Raw genomic sequence first — 20,920 nt, forward strand, 5'->3', positions numbered from 1 at the left:
CATTTGCACATAACATGTAAATACTATAATACGTCTATCCCAAGATATTCCCACTTACCTCACTATTATATTATCTGACTGATTTAGAATGTTCTATGACAACATAAAAACAAATAGCCTACTGCAAACTATGGCATATAAACTGATTTGAATTAAAACGGCAACTGTAGGAGTTGTTGCAGAGGATGGTCTTTCTTTTTTTTTTATATATATTTCTTTATCCCACGATTTTGTAACCCATTTTTCACCACTGTGTCAATCATCTATTCTAATGTGATCCTGGGCTCTACACACCCTCCACCAACCTAGTCCCCATATATGGGGGACAAGGGGAGAGCAACCTAGTCCCCATATATGGGGGACAAGGGGAGACCAACCTAGTCCCCATATATGGGGGACAAGGGGAGAGCAACGGACTTGAACTCATGCTTCCTTCATGCCTGAGTGTCCAAGTTGCTCCTTTACACCTGACAGGGGGGGAGTTTCCCTGGTTGGACGTAGCGCGTGGAAGGAACACGTTAGTTGAGGATGGTGTTTCAGTCTTTAGGACTTGGAGTGGTCAAGACCAGTTCGTGGTCACAGATCTCAGCCAGACATGATTTGATTGATTTCCATGGCCAGAAGTCGACGGGGGGGGGGGGGGGTGGGCCAAGTTTTATTGATTGATTGATTGATTGATTGACTCAATACTTTATTGGACAGAAATGTAAAACGTCGTACTGTACCAAATTGGTCTAAAAGGATGGCACCAAAAAAGTCCTCGCGGTCTTAATTGTTTCCATTCGGGTCCTATACAGTATATTCAATTCATAAACATGACAGGAAGAATAACGGCAACATTCAATATCGTCACATAATATACAGTAAGACACTATATACTGTATGTACAGAGTGGAAGTAAAAAGCAAAGGGGTGTAAAAGGGTGGGGGTTTTATTAACCCATTTAGGCCTGACCTCAACATTTAGAAAATAATCTTCTAAATCCTAAATAAATATTTTCACGAGTTTTCCTCAACACCCCTCCCCTAGCCCCTCCCCTAGCCCCTCCCCCTCCTATATACAGGTTTAATGTTTGTCTTTAGTTCAATGTTTGTTTTGTAAACACCACATTGACAATGAAGGGAACATGTACGTCATAATGTGCCTCATTACGTCATATCGTCTCTTTATTGTTAATGGCGTTTAATGTTTGTGTTTGTGCACCGCTTGTTTTACATCACAATTACGTCACCATATTAACATGAGTTAGACTTTAATATATTTGCACCCCTCACTTCACACGGGTGTGATTTTTTTTTTACTATCCTCATCTACCGTGCTCAACCAATCAAATCATCACTATGGGGTACACACAAAGCTGTGCATAGGAGGGCCTAGCACCTCAAAAACAACACAACTTACAGGCTTTGGAAAAAAAAAAAAATCACACCCGTGTGAACTGAGTGGTGCAACTCCCCCCCCCCCCCCCCCCCCCCCACCACCTCTCTCTCTCTCATGGCATGGCTGCCAGTTCCCACCTGATGTTGTGTGGGAGTTCAGACTGATCCAGACCGTACTGAATAACTGCCAGCTTGCATAATGTCTTGAGGCTAGGACTGAAGTCTAAGACATACAGGTCACCTGGTCTGTTGTCTGCTCCAAAGAGGATGATACGATCTCCCACCATGCAACAGCACATCTTAGTCATCCCATGTGGGTGTTTCCCCTTGGGCTCAACCTTCTTCCAGGAGAAGGTCTCTGGACTGAATTTAACCAGACCATTCAAGGTCTGGTTAAATCTCTGGTTCGTGCCATGGCCACCAATTATGTACAGCTGTCCATTGTAGGTAAAGGCTGGATGATCAAAACATCCTATTGGAACAAGCTGTGGAGAAGGTGTGTCCAGCCAGTGGTTGATATCTGTGTCAAACACTCTGATGGTGTTGCGGTACCGACCTGTCCAGCGCGAGCCCCCCAAATATAGAGTTTCTCTGGTGTTAATTAAAGACCAGACCATTGTGGAAGTGTCCAACTTGTAGATGCCATTAGTACGTCCAGTCTGGTTGTATCCTCCATGGATGAACATGACCTTCCCCAAAACACAGGCTAAGTGGTACCTACTCCCCTCTGGGACAGTCCCAGAAACCTGTGGTTTGAACCATATGTGGGCGTCGACATCAAAGGCATGAAGCACATTCTTACAGTAGTTGCTTGTGTAGCAATTAAACCCTCCCCAGAGGTAGACGGTATATTCTATCAGCACAGCTGTGTGGCCCCGTCGCCTGGAGGGAACCTCAAGGTGACGTTCTCCCGTTCCAGGGGTCACTGGGGTCAACTTCCTCCAGCATAAAGACACTGTATTTAAGACGTGTACTTCAATGTGATTTCTTTCCCTCTGGTCCACGTCTCCTCCAAAGCAGTAGATCTCGTGTCCGACCACCACAGCAGCCTGGTCCTTCCTAGGTTCTCCTTCCAGATGTATCGTCCAGTGTACCATTTCACACAGCAGCTCCACCGTCAATGAGTGTTGACAACTAGTTTACAGATGAACTTGTTAGTATGAAGGCAGCTCGGTTTTCCTTGTTGCAAGTCACTAACTGATGTCTATAGTGTATCGGACAAGTCTTTTTAAAGAACATTTGTACGGCTGTGATGTCATTGCGTAATTACGTCATATTGTAACGCAATCTGATTGGCCATTTGACCAAGACAAACTATGTCAGTACTATGATGTCAATCGTCCATATCTGGGCGTGTTTTCCACTGGACCGTTCTCACATTGCCGGACGAGGAGAAACTTCCAGGTCCATTATATATTTTTGAGGGGTGCTAGCCCCTCCCCTAGCCCCTCCTATATACAGGTTTAATGTTTGTCTTTAGTTCAATGTTTGTTTTGTAAACGCCATTGACAATGAAGGGAAAATTTCATGAGGGCGTGTCCTCTCCTCTGCGTCACAGTGCCCATACCAGAGGGAGTGTCCTCTGTGTCACAGTGTCCATACCAGAGGGAGTGTCCTCTCCTCTGCGTCACAGTGCCCATACCAGAGGGAGTGTCCTCTCCTCTGCGTCACAGTGCCCATACCAGAGGGAGTGTCCTCTCCTCTGCGTCACAGTGCCCATACCAGAGGGAGTGTCCTCTGTGTCACAGTGTCCATACCAGAGGGAGTGTCCTCTCCTCTGCGTCACAGTGTCCATACCAGAGGGAGTGTCCTCTCCTCTGCGTCACAGTGCCCATACCAGAGGGAGTGTCCTCTCCTCTGCGACACAGTGTCCATACCGGAGGGAGTGTCCTCTCCTCTGCGTCACAGTGCCCATACCAGAGGGAGTGTCCTCTCCTCTGCGTCACAGTGCCCATACCAGAGGGAGTGTCCTCTCCTCTGCGTCACAGTGTCCATACCGGAGGGAGTGTCCTCTCCTCTGCGTCACAGTGCCCATACCAGAGGGAGTGTCCTCTCCTCTGCGTCACAGTGTCCATACCAGAGGGAGTGTCCTCTCCTCTGCGTCACAGTGTCCATACCGGAGGGAGTGTCCTCTCCTCTGCGTCACAGTGCCCATACCAGAGGGAGTGTCCTCTCCTCTGCGTCACAGTGTCCATACCAGAGGGAGTGTCCTCTCCTCTGCGTCACAGTGCCCATACCAGAGGGAGTGTCCTCTGCGTCACAGTGCCCATACCAGAGGGAGTGTCCTCTCCTCTGCGTCACAGTGCCCATACCAGAGGGAGTGTCCTCTCCTCTGCGTCACAGTGCCCATACCAGAGGGAGTGTCCTCTCCTCTGCGTCACAGTGCCCATACCAGAGGGAGTGTCCTCTCCTCTGTGTCACAGTGCCCATACCAGAGGGAGTGTCCTCTCCTCTGCGTCACAGTGTCCATACCAGAGGGAGTGTCCTCTCCTCTGCGTCACAGTGTCCATACCAGAGGGAGTGTCCTCTCCTCTGCGTCACAGTGTCCATACCAGAGGGAGTGTCCTCTCCTCTGCGTCACAGTGCCCATACCAGAGGGAGTGTCCTCTCCTCTGCGTCACAGTGTCCATACCAGAGGGAGTGTCCTCTCCTCTGCGTCACAGTGTCCATACCGGAGGGAGTGTCCTCTCCTCTGCGTCACAGTGCCCATACCAGAGGGAGTGTCCTCTGCGTCACAGTGTCCATACCAGAGGGAGTGTCCCCTCCTCTGCGTCACAGTGTCCATACCAGAGGGAGTGTCCCCTCCTCTGCGTCACAGTGTCCATACCGGAGGGAGTGTCCTCTCCTCTGCGTCACAGTGTCCATACCAGAGGGAGTGTCCCCTCCTCTGCGTCACAGTGTCCATACCCGAGGGAGTGTCCTCTCCTCTGCGTCACAGTGCCCATACCAGAGGGAGTGTCCTCTCCTCTGCGTCACAGTGTCCATACCAGAGGGAGTGTCCTCTCCTCTGCGTCACAGTGCCCATACCAGAGGGAGTGTCCTCTCCTCTGCGTCACAGTGCCCATACCAGAGGGAGTGTCCTCTCCTCTGCGTCACAGTGTCCATACCGGAGGGAGTGTCCTCTCCTCTGCGTCACAGTGTCCATACCAGAGGGAGTGTCCCCTCCTCTGCGTCACAGTGTCCATACCAGAGGGAGTGTCCTCTCCTCTGCGTCACAGTGCCCATACCAGAGGGAGTGTCCTCTCCTCTGCGTCACAGTGCCCATACCAGAGGGAGTGTCCTCTCCTCTGCGTCACAGTGCCCATACCAGAGGGAGTGTCCTCTCCTCTGCGTCACAGTGTCCATACCGGAGGGAGTGTCCTCTCCTCTGCGTCACAGTGTCCATACCAGAGGGAGTGTCCTCTCCTCTGCGTCACAGTGCCCATACCGGAGGGAGTGTCCTCTCCTCTGCGTCACAGTGTCCATACCAGAGGGAGTGTCCTCTCCTCTGCGTCACAGTGCCCATACCAGAGGGAGTGTCCTCTCCTCTGCGTCACAGTGCCCATACCAGAGGGAGTGTCCTCTCCTCTGCGTCACAGTGCCCATACCAGAGGGAGTGTCCTCTCCTCTGCGTCACAGTGCCCATACCAGAGGGAGTGTCCTCTCCTCTGCGTCACAGTGTCCATACCAGAGGGAGTGTCCTCTCCTCTGCGTCACAGTGCCCATACCAGAGGGAGTGTCCTCTCCTCTGCGTCACAGTGCCCTTACCAGAGGGAGTGTCCTTTGCGTCACAGTGTCCATACCAGAGGGAGTGTCCTCTCCTCTGCGTCACAGTGTCCATTCCCGAGGCGGGGTTGGCATGTTCTCCCCGTGTCCCCTATAGGGAAGGTAAAAACATGCAGTAATCCTGGTCTCTAAACGGCCTCCCCCGGCAAACCATACCATACCATACCATACCATACCATCTTTATTTCTATAGCACATTTAAATAACAACAAGTTGTACCAAAGTGCTTTACAATAAAATAATAAAAATCACAACTTCATTTAAAAACAAACAACATACAGTACACAGTGTCACTTTCAACATCAAAGGCTCATACTATGCTTGGAAAAGCCAAAGAATAAAAATATGTCTTGATATATATATATGTCAAATGTCAAACGGCATCACTTCCCCTTTGCTAGGCTGTGTATGAAGACGTGAGTTTGGTTTCTCACTGGGTAAATATCAAGCACAATGTCTAGACAGCAGCTAGAAGGTTGATGCCCTGCATAACATGATGGTCGATGTCTGTGTGCAAAATGCAGATGAACTGTGCAAGTGAGGGGGAGCGGCGGGGGCTTACAGAGAAACACACGCAGACATGTACAGACAGTTATTTCTTCATTTGTTCCTTTATTTATATCTTTTCATCAGAAAAACAAACTACTGTGGTTACAAGTCGAGCATGCTTGTGACAGGAGATCACAGCCACTGTACTACTCTCGATGGTCTCCATTGACACACTGTGCATGTGCTGCTCAGCTCAATTCTGAAGCAAAGAGCTTTTGCACAGAAATAGTTAGCAAACGGCATCAGCAAAAAGTGTGTTTTGAAGAACCAGTACTTAGTCTCTCTTAAGCCAAAACCACACCATGTTGCAACTCATTGCTACAAAACCGTTCAATACGTTTCTAATTCCATGGGCCTATTTGACAGCATTCGCTTGAAAGAATTTCACTGCACAAAATGGTCCAGTCTTTAAGTTTTTATTTCAGTTACATCTAACTCCAGATACTTTAGATTACTTAAGTACAAGTAATGTGAGCTGCTTTAAATGCACACAATGACAACGTGTTACGTATAGTGCCTTACAGTATGTGACAGGAACAGTGACTGGGCAGTGTGTGTGTGCGTGCGTGCGAGCGTGCGTGCGTGCGTGCGTGTGTGCGTGTGTGTGTGTGTGTGTGTGTGTGTGTGTGTGTGCGCGCGTGACAATGTTCACAGTTTTAAAGCTACGATCCATTCCATACGTTTTCTATCCGTTGTCTCCTGCTCCAGATGGAGACACTCTTTGTAACTATGAATGTACGGATATAATTAAACTTTGCTCTTTCATAACTTTGCTTAACTATTGACTCAACCCTCCGTAAAGGAGTGTAACAGACAGGTATGGTAATTTGTGATTTCAACACACACCGTTATATTACTCAAACACACACTTCCTCCAAGTTGCAATAAGGCTCGCAAACAATCACTTATTTTCGGCCATTTTATTACTATTATCTCATAACACACTCATACACGTACATTAAACACACTTCTACTAAGCTTGTGTACAGTAAAAAAAGCCTTATTTGCCTTGTCTGGCCCGTGTTTAGATATAGTTCAATAGCTTCCACAACTGATTGCCCTTAATCTTTATAGCACAAGATATTCAGAGATCGCGGCATTAGGTAATAAACTGCATTTCCCTTAGTATAGTATAACACATTTTACCCCCCAATTGACTGTATTAATATCTACATCCCTGAGATACTGTAATTGGTTGATAAGAGGATTTCTGTTCTTATATAACACAGAGTATTTACTGTATAGGCAGTGAACTTCCTTAATAGCACCAACATCTATACATATACAACACAAACATGAAGTTACAAATATAAGCTGGGTCGGCACTTTGACAAACTAAAGCAGTTCAGAAGTGGGTTGCACACATCCGGCTTGACACATACAGTACACTAACAGCTCAAATTAACCCATTCTGACCTGAGATCAGATTCTAACGCACGGAAGTATGGTGGTTCTTTAATGCATTTTGACCTGAGATCAGATTCTAAAAATGTCTTAAATCCTGACAGTTTAATAAAATAGCCCAAAATGGATGAATGAAAGTCTGCTCAGCAAGGTTATAATATTTTGGGGTTTTTTTTCATTATAGTTTAGTTTTAGTTAGTTTTGAATATTTTTTTTCTAATTCAGTTAGTTTTAGTTCGTTTTCAGAGCGGGTTCGCTAGTTTTTATTTAGTTTTTATTTTGGTGAAAATGCTTAGTTTTAGTTTAGTTATAGTTTAGTTTTTTTTCCTTTTTCGTACGGTTTATTTGTGGGTTAGGATTAGCGTGGCTACATGCTGCCGTACGGTGCTGAAAACTACCGTAAAACTTGTTGGAGAAATGAGGAAATTAATCTAATGAATTTAAAAGGATTATATTATAAATATCCGAAAAGCATATAAATATTGATAAAAAAAGGGTATTTTGTCTATAATTTCAGTTAGTTTTGAGGACACACAATATACAGTTTCAGTTTAGTTATCGTTTTTTTAATTATTTTTTTTAGTTTTTATTAGTTTCAGTTAACTAAAATGTTTTTTTAATTCTAGTTTTAGTTTTTTAGTTAGTTTTAGTTAACTATTATAACCTTGCTGCAGCATTGATCCTCCTATGTGTGTTTTTACTAGGGGTTGTCCTGATCACATTGCTTGTGCTCCCGATCCCATTCCCATCATTCCATTCGGAGTCTCTCCCAATCCGATATTTATATTTTAAGCCATCACAATAGTACCAATATCCAAAATCACAGACAATATCCAGTCTAACACGCGTGTCCAGATATCACGTTGTTTTGCTCCTGATCCGATTCCGATAGTTTGAAAATGACTCGATCGGCCACATGCAGATTTCCGATCACGTGATCGGATTCGGGACAACCCTACCGTAGTTTTGACTTTGAAACACAGAAACGTGGTACAGGATTCAAACGTTGTATCACCGTGGCTGTACCACAAGTAAAAAGACCTTTAGTGAGGAATGCTGCTGTGCAGACAAACTAAAGAAAACACACAAACTAGCACATTCAAACACTCCCTTCATGTACTGTACAGTAGCTGTAGAATGATGGTTTCAGTAGATAACCATCTCACAGATCCACTTGTTAAGGACACTACATGCTCTGTCGTTCCATCCTCCAGATTTAGCTCCCCAATTTACAATCTCAACACAGTCTTCTTCTCCTTTGTTGTTAGGCTGACCAGCGTTCCAGAACCTGGAGAAAAATGGGAACATTTAAATGGTAAATGGTGCATTTAAATAGCTTTACATAGATGGTGCATTACATTCAGCCACACGCACGCACTCATTATATTGTGCATTATATTCACCCATTCACTCACACACACACATTCATACACTGATGGCACTTTTCACTGGGCTCTCTATCCTTTCCCTTTCCTACATCTCTTCTGTTAAGCTCAAAAAAAGTGACACTATAGGGTTCATGTGGTTAATACGAGAAAATTGTAGCAAGGAGGAAATACGGGAAATGTTTGTTGAAATGAATAAGAGAAGAATGAAGGTAAGATAAGTCTTACGTTGGTTTGGTGAGTGGTGTTCCATCCACCCACTTGAATCTTCCTTCTTCCTCTCGGTCGGTCAAACCCAGCCACACTCTCTGGTTTAAACCTTTAACAATGTCCTGAACACAAAATCAGCCCGTTACTGTAGTATAAACGGTACAATAGATTTGTGCCCCCTGCCCCACACACACACACACACACACACACACACACACACACACACGCACACACAAAATACCTGTTCTTCGTTGGTCTTTATGACCATCAGGTCTGAATGTCTGTCTTTGCAGTATTGTCTGCTCTCCTCCCAGCTTTTCTTCTCAGTAGAGATGTAGTAACAACCAATACCATAGACAGAGTTCTTCCATCCAGGTAATTCTAACAACAAATAAACATAGCCACTGTTCTTTAATCTGCTCAGATTAATGACAAATGATGAACAACATGATATAACGATGAATAAAACCAGTGATGTCTGACTGACCACAGAGTCTCTTCTTCAGGTCATTATATCTGATCTGCAATTCATCCAAACTGGTCTGAAGCTTGTCTTTGTCTTGAGTCGCGTTGGTACATCTGGTGTGTAATTCATCCAACCTGGTCTGAAGCTTGACTTTGTCTTGAGTCTCGTTGGTGCATCTGCTCTGTACTTCATCCCACCTGGTCTCAAACGTGACATTCTGTTCAGTCAGGTTCTGCCTGGTCTGTAACTGGTGTTTGACCAGGTTGTTGTCTGCATGCGAGAAGGAGAATCAACAAACTGATTAGCTTTACAGAACACTATGTTTTGATAGTATAACTCTTAATTTGACCAAAGGGGAAAAAGCCAAACCGGCGTGGCGTGCAGTCAACAGCATGGGGCGTGCCAGGGTGGGCAGTTAGTTAGTGACAGACAGCCATTCTGGTGGAGTACTGAATATTTCATCAGTAAGTGTGTCGCAGGTTGATTTACATTCATGACTGCAATCAAATCATCGCTTTTCATTACATTTGAGGGCAGTGCGACTGCGACCTAAGACCGCCATCTTTCGGACCAAACAGCTGTCCCTGTTCACCTGTTGACACCATGTGCCACGCCCCCTACTGCACCTCTCCGACTCCTCCCCAAACTCTGACTCCTCCCCAAACTCTGACTCCTCCCCAAAACACCAAACACAGGTGGGAGAAAACACGCCACTTTACCGTTGCCTGTCAACTGCACATTGTGCAAACTATTGCCCCATTGAATTTAAGCATCAGACACTAATTCTGACTGGAAAGGAAAAGTACTATGTTTACCCAGGGTAACTGGACTAAGCTCAAGAACTTGTTTACAGCCAGGCCCTGCTCATAGAACATTTCATGGCACTTCAGCGGTGATAATTTGAACGTGCCGGTCCGGGGATACGAACTATAGCGACCTTCACGATATCAAGACCGCTCCGCAAACCGTTCGGCCACCGCTGGCTCAAATCTGAAATCTATGTAATCAATGTAAAGATTATGTATATTATATTATCTTTATAGAATGACACTCACTGTATACGACCAGGACAGCGATGACAGCCGACAGGAGAAGACACATCAGCCCCAGACTCACTGCAGCAGCTCTGGAACAATTGTTCTTTGACTCACCAGAGTCTGGAAAACACAAGATAAACCTAGTATGAGCTTTGAGAGAGTTTAGTGTCTTTTTCATTCTAAAAACATGTGGTTGCTATGGTGTAAGAAGACGTGGTGGCTATAGGGTGAAACATGCAGTTGTTACAAGGGCATAGTAGTAGGCTGTTGATGGGGCGTTGCTATAGGTTAAACTAGGTGGTTTCAAGAGTGTACCATGTGCACCATGTACATAGCTTCCTCTTTCTTTTTTTTATATATATATTTTTATCCCACGATTTTGTAACCCATTTTTCACCCCTGTGTCAATCATCTAATGTGATCCCATGGGCTCTACACACCCTCCCGACTTAACTCATGCTTCCTTCATGCTTGAGTGTCCAAGTTGCTCCTTTACAACCTGACAGGGGGGAGTTTCCCTGGTTGGACGTATATAGCGCGTGGAAGGAACACGTTATTCCAACCAGTTCCTTTCCCCTCCATCAGGCGCCCCGGCTGGCCAGGGGGAGACAGTTTATAGCTTCCTCTTTCTTAGTATGTTTTACCTCCATGCTGCTGCTGCGGTTCTGTGCTCTGCGCTACGGCATCCTGCCGTGTCCCAGAGCCAGGGCGGAGGTCATCCTGCCGTGTCCCAGAGCCAGGGCGGAGGTCATCCTGCCGTGTCCCAGACCCAGGGCGGAGGTCATCCGCAGTCTCGTAGATGTCCACTGTCCTCTCCTCCCTCTCCCCCCTGTCTTCATGCTCTCCTCCTCTCTCCATGACCAGCAGCAGCTCTGCTTCCCTAGTCTCTCCTCCAACATGTCTGACCTTCTGGGTCAGCTCTGACCTGGCGTTGGCGTTGCCATCTGACCTGGCGTTGGTGTTGCCGTACACATGCTCGTCCTCAGAGTCAGACATGTCTACTGCATCAGACTACTACACACTCGCACGCTCGTACAACTTGTTGGTAAAAACAGAAGTCATTAAAAAGAGGAACATGTCGTCATTTCCTGGCTCCTGCCAACCTTTCTTTTGTTAAATACAGATAGGGGAAAGTTTAACATTGCACAAGCCACTGTTTGCAATGATGATAATTACACTGACACCCCCCCCCCCCCCCCACATCTATGAGGTCAGGCTGAGTAGTGTCAAGCCAAGAACACATCGAATAAATGAAACTTACTAGAGGCACTGAGGCCAGATGTTAGTTATAATATAAATGTCAAGGGTAAGGTGATACAGACCGAGAAAAACGGATACATTGACTGTAATATAACACAATATAACACTGCAAAAAAAGGAAAATAAAAACATTAAGTGACCAGAATGAGGAAAATAAAGAGTTACTTATACTGCCCTTTATGCCGGCTGGCATGTAGAGCAGCAACAGTAGAGCAGCAACAAAGGATCTCCACTTCAGTCTGTCCTGGGCCTGCAGCGTCTTTATAGATCCCCAGGTGTGATGCAGGGTCTTCAGCTCTCCCTCCACTGTCCTACGCCAGGTGTTCTTGGGTCGGCCTCTTTTGCGTTTGCCCTCTCTGGTGTTCCAGTGAAGTGCAGTTTTGGTGATGTTGCCTTGTTCTCTACGCATGACATGCCCAATCCATTTCCACCGCCTTCTCATAAGGATGCAGGTATCCATGTTTTCTTGTTTACACAGATCAAGAAGGTGTTGGTTGGAGATGGTTTTGGGCCAGAATATTCGTTGGATTTTCCTTAAGCTTTTGGTGTGGAAGGTTGGCAGTTTGTGTAGATAATTTTCTGTCGTTCTCCAACATTCAGAACCGTATAGCAGGGTAGACAGGACACAGCTCTGGTACAGTCTAAGTTTAATAACATTCAGAACCGTATAGCAGGGTAGACAGGACACAGCTCTGGTACAGTCTAAGTTTAATAACATTCAGAACCGTATAGCAGGGTAGACAGGACACAGCTCTGGTACAGTCTAAGTTTAATAACATTCAGAACCGTATAGCAGGGTAGACAGGACACAGCTCTGGTACAGTCTAAGTTTAATAACATTCAGAACCGTATAGCAGGGTAGACAGGACACAGCTCTGGTACAGTCTAAGTTTAATAACATTCAGAACCGTATAGCAGGGTAGACAGGACACAGCTCTGGTACAGTCTAAGTTTAATAACATTCAGAACCGTATAGCAGGGTAGACAGGACACAGCTCTTGTACAGTCTAAGTTTAATAAAAAGAGTATAAAATAAAATGGGACAGATGGTGGCAAGAAAAAACACTATATATAGTTGTCTGATAGAACCCCTGAGCCACTGCAGCCCATATGGTCTGATACTAAAGGACAACTTTCTTACAGTTTGTTAATTTGTAAAAGAAAAGGGCTTTGTGATGCCCTGCATAACATGATGGTCGATGTCTGTGTGCAAAATGCAGATGAACTGTGCAAGTGAGGGGAAGCGGCGGGGGCTTACAGAGAAACACACGCACATGTACAGACAGTTATTTCCTCATTTATTCCTTTATATCTTTTCATCAGAAAAACAAACAACCGTGGTTACAAGTCGAGCATGCTTGTGACAGGAGATCACAGCCACTGTACTACTCTCGATGGTCTCCATTGACACACTGTGCATGTGCTGCTCAGCTCAATTCTGAAGCAAAGAGCTTTTGCACAGAAACGGTTAGCAAACGGCATCAGCAAAAAGTGTGTTTTGAAGAACCAGTACTTAGTCTCTCTTAAGCCAAAACCACACCAGTTGCAACTCCTTGCAACAAAACCGTTTTAACCACACCAATGCAACTCAAGGATTTGCAACTGGTGCAGCCAATGACCCAAGCCAGCAGCTTTGCTCTCTCTCTCTCTCTCTCTCTCTCTCTCTCTCTCTCTCTCTGAAGTTCAAAACATTTCTAATTCCATGAGCCTATTTGACAGCATTCGCTTGAAAGAATTTCACTGCACAAAATGGTCCAGTCTTTAAGTCTTTATTTCAGTTACATCTAACTCCAGATACTTTAGATTACTTAAGCACATATAATGTGAGCTGCTTTAAATGCACACAATGAATGACAACATATAGTGACTTATGTGACAGGAACTGTGTGTGTGTGTGTGTGTGTGTGTGTGTGTGTGTGTGTGTGTGTGTGTGTGTGTGTGTGTGTGTGTGTGTGTGTGTGTGTGTGTGTGTGTGTGTGTGTGTGTGTGTGTGTGTGTGTGTGTGTGTGTGTGTGTGTGTGTGTGTGTGTGTGTGTGTGTGTGTGTGTGTGTGTGTGTGTGTGTGTGTGTGTGTGTGTGTGTGTGTGTGTGTGTGTGTGTGTGTGTGTGTGTGTGTGTGTGTGTGTGTGTGTGTGTGTGTGTGTGTGTGTGTGTGTGTGTGTGTGTGTGTGTGTGTGTGTGTGTGTGTGTGTGTGTGTGTGTGTGTGTGTGCGTGTGTGTGTGTGTGTGTGTGCGTGCGTGCGTGCGTGCGTGCGACAATGTTCACAGCTAACTAACACATGGGTAAAATGATGGTTTCAGTAGATAACTACAGTATCTCACAGATCCACTGGTTATTGATGGTTTCAGTAGATAACCATCTCACAGATCCACTGGTTAAGGACACTACATGCTTTGTCGCTCCATCCTCTACGATTAGCCAAATTAACAAACTCAACACAGTCTGCTTCTCCATCACCACCTTTGTTATCAGGCTGACCAGAGTTCCAGAACCTGGAGAAAAATGGGAACATTTAAATGGTAAATGGTGCATTTATATAGCTTTACATAGATTACATTCAGCCACACGCATGCACTCATTATATTGTGCATTATATTCACCCATTCACTCACACACACATTCATACACTGATGGCACTTTCCACTGGGCTCTATCCTTTCCCTTTCCTACATCTCTTCTGTTAAGCTCAGAAAAGTGACACTATATACTAGGGTTCATGTGGTTAATACGAAAGAATTGTAGCAAGGAGGAAATACGGGAAATGTTCTTAAAATGTTTGTTGAAATGAACGAAGGTAAGATTAGTCTTACGTTGGTTGGGTGAGTGGTGTTCCATCCACCCACTTGAATCTTCCTTCTTCCTCTCGGTCGGTCAAACCCAGCCACACTCTCTGGTTTAAACCTTTAACATAGTCCTGAACACAAAATCAGCCCGTTACTGTAGTATAAACGGTACAATAGATTTGTGCCCCCTGCCCCACACACACACACACACACACACACACACACACACACAAAATACCTGTTCTTCTTTGGTCTTCATGACCATCAGGTCTGAATGTCTGTCTTTGCAGTATTGTCTGCTCTCCTCCCAGCTTTTCCTCTCAGTAGAGATGTAGTAACAACCATAGACAGATTTCTTCCATCCAGGTAATTCTAACAACAAATAAACAATAGCCACTGTTCTTTAATCTGCTCAGATTAATGACAAATGATGAACAACATGATATAACGATGAATAAAACCAGTGATGTCTGACTGACCACAGAGTCTCCTCTTCACGTCATTATATCTGGTCTGCAATTCATCCAAACTGGTCTGAAGCTTGTCTTTGTCTTGAGTCACGTTGGTATATCTGGTGTGTAATTCATCCCACCCGGTCTCAGACGTGACTTTCTGTTCAGTCAGGTTCCGTCTGGTCTGTAACTCTAACTGCTCTAGCTGTTTGACCAGGTTGTTGTCTGCGAGAAGGAGAATGAACAAATGAGTAAAGAGCAGAACTGCAAGCATCACGATGCATTGTGGGTAGGGATAGGGATACGAGGCATTCTTTCTGAGCCGTGAACGGCAGCGCGCATGCACGAACAACAAGAAGTATGGTGCAGAAGGAGAGGCCAACCCCCCCAAAAAAAAAAAAAATCGTTTGATATCAATGAAAATTAGCTAGGACGGCTCCACACTCTAAATGGGTTAATAGTTAATTGATACGTTTTGATAAGCGTATGGATTGATTAACCGGTTAGTCGATGAGCAGCGTTTAAAAATGTTTGGTGAATCCTAATTTCAATGTCTAACATAAACATCTACACTTTGATTTGCTGATATACAGAAAGAATACAAAAGGCATATATTCCAAATAGGTATGTGACCATTTGCGATACAGGGCCAGGCAATTGCCATTGCCTGGCCCTGTATCGCAAATGGTCACATACCTATTTGTGTATGAGTGTAGAGTCTTTGTATGAGAAATAGAATCAAATGAAAAGTGCACTGTCCTGTCTGTCACATCACATGCAAAAGCAGAGACGTTTCGATTAATTAGATTAGTTATTAACTGTTAGGTTTAACCGACTAATTTCTTAACGGTGATTGATCGATTAACGGTGAAGTATTAACATTCCATATTGCACCCAATATTGCACCACGTCCGGTCCACAAAACACGCACATGTAGGCGGGTAAAAGCACGGCCCTTTGCCTCCTCAGCCTGTCAGCTCCACACACCTCACACCAGTCTGCCTGCCCCAAAATATAGTAAAGATATGTTTATAGAATGACACTCACTGTGTACGCCCAGGCCAACGATGCCAGCCGTCAGGAGAAGACACATCAGTCCCAGACAACCTACAGCAGCTCTGTAGACATTCTTCTTTGAGTCGCCAGAGTCTAAAACAAACAAAATAACCATAAAATGAAGGTGTATTCCTTCAAAGATTTAATTTGTTACTCTATTCTGTCAGAATGATGCATTCCTTCATTAAAATAAACCCTACTGATTTATGAAGCAAACATTAACTGCAGCACAACTTGTGCAGCACAAGTCTAGTGACTTTGCAGCACAACTTGTGCAGCACAAGTCTAGTGACTTTGCAGCACAACTTGTGCAGCACAAGTCTAGTGACTTTGCAGCACAACTTGTGCAGCACAAGTCTAGTGACTTTGCAAACACATACTGACCCATACAGCACGTAATAAGATCATTTTTACACAGCTAGGGCACTGTTGCTATCTGAAGTATAGCCACTTCTCCAGACACCACTAAACATCACTGCTCTGGCACAAGCTATAGGTTCCATCACAATAACCATTTTTATTAATTTAATTTGTATATATTTTCATGTTTTTACCTCCATGCTGTGCTGTGTTCCTTTGTACCCTGGTCCCAGGGTTAGGACGAGTTAGGGTCTGATATATGTTGTTTGTCGGGCCTGGTCTGGTGTACACATCCTCAGCCATCTCAGTTCGTCTTCAAACTACACTCACTTACTAAAGGACGTCACACAACAGAGAGAATAGTGGAGCCATTTCCTGCCAGCCTCTTGTTTGGTAAATATGTTCAAAGCCGCAAATGTCACAGGAAATGTCCACTTCTCTGCTGTGGTGCAATTCCTCAGCTACAATGACATTTTGCTGCATGTCTTGGTTCATGTTCTGGCCAGGTTGTATGGCGTGTGTGCGTGCGTGCGTGAGTGCGTGCGTGTGTGCATGCGTGCGTGCGTGGCCTAAAAAGGCACTATAGAAATGTAGACCATTTATCTGCAATCATCTTGTTGGTCCACTCGGTTATTTTTATTTTGTCACCTCTGTTGGTTGACATCACGTATGACTGTCAGTTACATCACGTATGAGTGTGTCAGGTCCACACTCCACAGTAGAGTTGGCCTACACTAGCAATAGTTTTAATATTTTCTTCATGCACAAGTTACTTGACTTACAATTCTGCATTGCCCTTTAAAAATACTGCTAAACTATAGGTAAATGCACTTTTTTACCTTGTACTTTGTTTCTTGTATGCTGGAGGTATGTGTTTATGCTTTAATTGTCTCGTAACGTACCGGTGGTGTGCTTGAAGTGCTTTCCCTGCCTGTCTGTTCTGTTTGTATGTGTTGTGTGAGGACTACGGATGAAATGTATACCATCTTTGCCATTTCCAGGGTATTTGCGTTGCATTTATACTTGTAATGTTCATAAATATACCGTCAAAATAAACAAATAAAGTAAAGTTTAACGTGTTAAACTATTTCAAGTGTTGTTATAAAGTGTCCTTTTTTTAACTTTATTTTTCTACTTCTTGTTCTTCTTTCCAGAAACCAACGCTGCCCAAATCCAACACCACGGACCAGACCACAGTTTGACCTACACACAGCCCGTTGTAACCTGTCCTCAACACCAGGTGAGCTACTAGATAGATAGATCTTTATTTTGTCATTGCAACGTGTACAAGTGCCAACCAATCAGTGCATCATATCACAAAACAACATACTGTATACAAGCTAAAAGAAAAACACACATGACTTCTTGTTATTGCACAACCCCAGCAGCACTAGTAATGCACAAACATGTAATTTCAGCTGTTATCGCACAACAAACCCTTATTGTACTTTAAGATAGCAGAGAGAAAACTAAAATGTGTCTCAGCAACAGATCATTCTTTAGCAGCATTGAGTGCAACTACAGTACCGCTGTGGGATAGAAGCTGTTACTGAATCTGTTGGTCTTGGACTTGATCACTCTGTAGCGTCTGCCTGATGGCAACAGTTCAAACAGTGAGTGAGCGGGGTGGGAAGTGTCTTTCATAATGTTCAGAGTTTTTTTATGACAGCGGTCTCTGTGTAGTTCTTCCAGTGTGGGGAACTTTACTAATAAAGTAATAAGTAATAATATGCCCTAAACTTACCACAGGTAGATAGAACATATAAATATCATACAAACGATAGGAAGATGTGTGTATGAGATCCTTTGCTATTCGCCAAAAAAAAAGAAGCTTTTATAATATAATAATAAGCAATTCAAAATGTGTCCAAATTTACTTTGACCTGTTGAAAAAAATCACTGCAGTTACATGGTTTGCCCAGAGGGTGTCACTATATAAATGCTAATCATGGCACAAAGCCTTTATCTCTACATGTATATCTAATAACACTGTTGCTATTAATCACATCTTATGCTATAAAGACTTTAATATTTCTCGGTTGTCGTTCAACAACAAATGAATTGAAAGGTTAGAGTAGACACTGCTCTGTGTGTGTCTGCAAACACATTGAATATAACAGTGTGTGAAGTGAAGGTGAATCTATTTGTTTGTGTAGTGTTGATTGATTTTGACAGCTTGAATAGTTTTCATTTTTAGTTTCAGTCACATTTTAGTCACCTGGAATGTTTTAGTGTTAGTCTAGTTTTAGTCGACTAAATATCATACGATTGTATAGTCGACTAAATATCATACGATTTTAATTTGACTAAATATCATACGATTTTAGTCGATTAAATCTACAGTTGATTTAGTCGACTGAAATGGATTTTGGCAGGCCTTGATGCCGTTGTAGTGGCTGATTTTACACTTGCTGAAAATAGCCGATCTGTTGTGAGCTTGTAGATCTGCTATTTTCAGCATGTAACCAAGTGTAAAATGACTTATACTGTATATCTTGTCCACTAGTCCCTTCCTAACATTTTAGTCTACTTTTCATTTGTTCACGGAATTGTCAATAATATTTAGTTTTAGTCATCATAGCATTAGTTTTAATTTAGTTTCCATTTAGTGACTTTTCCGTCAGTGAAAAAATGGTAGTCGACGAAACATTTTCCGTCATAGTTTTAGTCGACGAAATCGACACCGTTTGTTTGCAGACGTCAATCATTTCCACTGTGCTAACCGCCTCATCTCTCATGTCATACTAATTCAGGGGGTCCCCAGGGGTCCTTCAGGGGGTCCTTGAGGGGCCCCCAGGGGGTCCTTGAGGAAGACCCCCAGGGGGTCCCCAATTTGTCCCCACATCAGTGGTGGGAAAAGTATACTCGCATGTTGTACTTAAGTAAAAGTATCAATACTGCAATATAGAAATACTAAAAGAAGTATTTGCATCAATATGTATTTAAAGTACCAAAAGTAAAATGACTAATAATAATAATAATAATGATAATGTTTTATTTATAATGCACTTTATATTGGTCAGAATCTCAAAGTACATCAAATGAAAAGCAGAAGAAACAACACACCATTAATTAATAGAACGGGAACATTTAAAACATTAGGGCAAGGCTATACAAATGCTCATTATGCCCAATGTTTAATTTAAACTTTTCAAATGTATAAATTAAAAAGCATTAGAAAATAGCAGATCTACAGGAGCCGAAATGTATTTTTCTGAAGTGGTTAATGCATGTTTTGTAATAATAATCACAATCGACAAAGTATAAATGTAGTTTTCAAATGAATGTATAGTGGAGTAAAAGTACAATATTTGGATCCGAGATGTAGTGGAGTAGAAGTAAAAAGTAGGCTAATATAATATGTAATGTATTACTCTTGATTCCAAGTAATATTATTACTTTTTTAAGGAGTAATATGTAATAAGTGTATTGCCCAACACTGGTCAGCAATGGCCATTTGCTCTGAATTGTAGTTAATATAAGTACAGTAAATGTACTTATTTAGTTTCATGGGTTCATGCGATTAAATTGTTAAGATACAAGTCTTGACAATTTGATGAATTGAACATGGTGGACCCTGTTGTAAACAAGTGTAATGCTTAATTGGGGTCGTCCACTCACAGTTAGCAGTCTTTGTATTGAGTTTGTGCTTGAAATGTACTGTAATTCTGCAAACTGTTTCATATTTTAAATATTGTTAAATATTTCAATCAATCAATTAATCTGCTAAAATAGAACTATATATCCCAGGGTATTCTTTGAATCTTTTTGCATTCCTAGAAGCACTCAGTCCCACCCGGTGATCCGACTTTTAAAACAAACAACAACAAACAACAAAAACCTGCACAAACAGAACACGCCCGAGATATAGAATTCTCTCTTTTAAGCCCACGGCGGGGGGGGGGGGGGGGGTTGGGGGGGCTTGGTAGCCTAACCTCCGAATGCCTATAGCTGTTTTTTAATCCAAATAAAATCAAGGCCTAATGCTTCATTACGCGGGTATTTTTACATAATGATTCGCGACACTGCCGCGGCCCCTAATTTTTTTATTAGCGCAATTATGTGTCTCTTAGCGTGCGGGGGTCGCCGGGGGTCTAATTGCCCGCCGCGTTGCCAGGCTTGGTAAATAGCGGGGGGGGGAGGGTCTATACGGAGCAGGTGGCCTCGGAGGGTAAGAGGGAGCCAGGGGGGCCCGCGCAGAGGCGGGCAATTACAGTATGAATTTCACTTTAACTCACTGAGACCTGAGGACGATTCTGAAGAGAAAATATATATATATCTTCTAAATCCTGACAGTTTTCTGAAAAAAACCTGCATGTTTCAATGTCAGTGGTTCCCCATCTCAAAATATGTTGTTCCAGGGACCCACCCCCCCCCCCCCCCCCCCCCCCCCCCCCCCCCCCGCACCCACAGAAGCATAGATTTGAGTCAAAACAATCGCTCTGAAAGAATGTGCCATTCAAAGATTTGTGCCACATTTTTATGATTTTCCAAATCATACAGCAGACCTACAAGCTCGTAGCGTCTGCTATTTTTTCAACAGCTAAAGCATAATATAATACTTAAAACACCAAAGGGGGTAAACACACTGAGACCGACCATATTAATGCTCCTGAAATATATTATTTTTTCAGAGAGTTAAAAAAAAAATAACTCCAACGTTTCGGCCTTCGTCGGGTATAAAAACTAAAATAAATAGAAATTCTACAAATCTCTTTTATGAAACACTTTTATGAAATTGAAAAGTTTCTATCCAATGTCAGTGGTGCTCAAACTTGTTCATGTCACAATATTACATGTATATTTGGCCGCG

The 20,920-nt window shown here is 43.6% G+C and overlaps 2 protein-coding genes across 2 annotated transcripts in view; one reads left to right on the forward strand and one right to left on the reverse strand.

The window, feature by feature from the left end:
• prdx4 (peroxiredoxin 4) overlaps positions 1 to 20,920 on the forward strand; it is a 204,767-nt gene that overhangs the window by 127,106 nt on the left and 56,741 nt on the right. The window lies entirely within an intron of this gene.
• LOC308327680 (uncharacterized protein) lies at positions 8,362 to 11,191 on the reverse strand (the record flags this gene model as incomplete). Its single annotated transcript, XM_080781205.1, has 5 exons — positions 8,362 to 8,385; positions 8,934 to 9,073; positions 9,180 to 9,428; positions 10,214 to 10,315; positions 10,840 to 11,191. The coding sequence occupies 5 exons, from the start codon at positions 11,189 to 11,191 to the stop codon at positions 8,362 to 8,364; spliced, it is 867 nt and encodes a 288-aa protein (XP_080637331.1).

The sequence above is a fragment of the Protomyctophum bolini genome (genome assembly GCF_963924005.1).
Source record: "Protomyctophum bolini genome assembly, chromosome: 13".
Lineage (NCBI taxonomy): Eukaryota > Metazoa > Chordata > Actinopteri > Myctophiformes > Myctophidae > Protomyctophum > Protomyctophum bolini.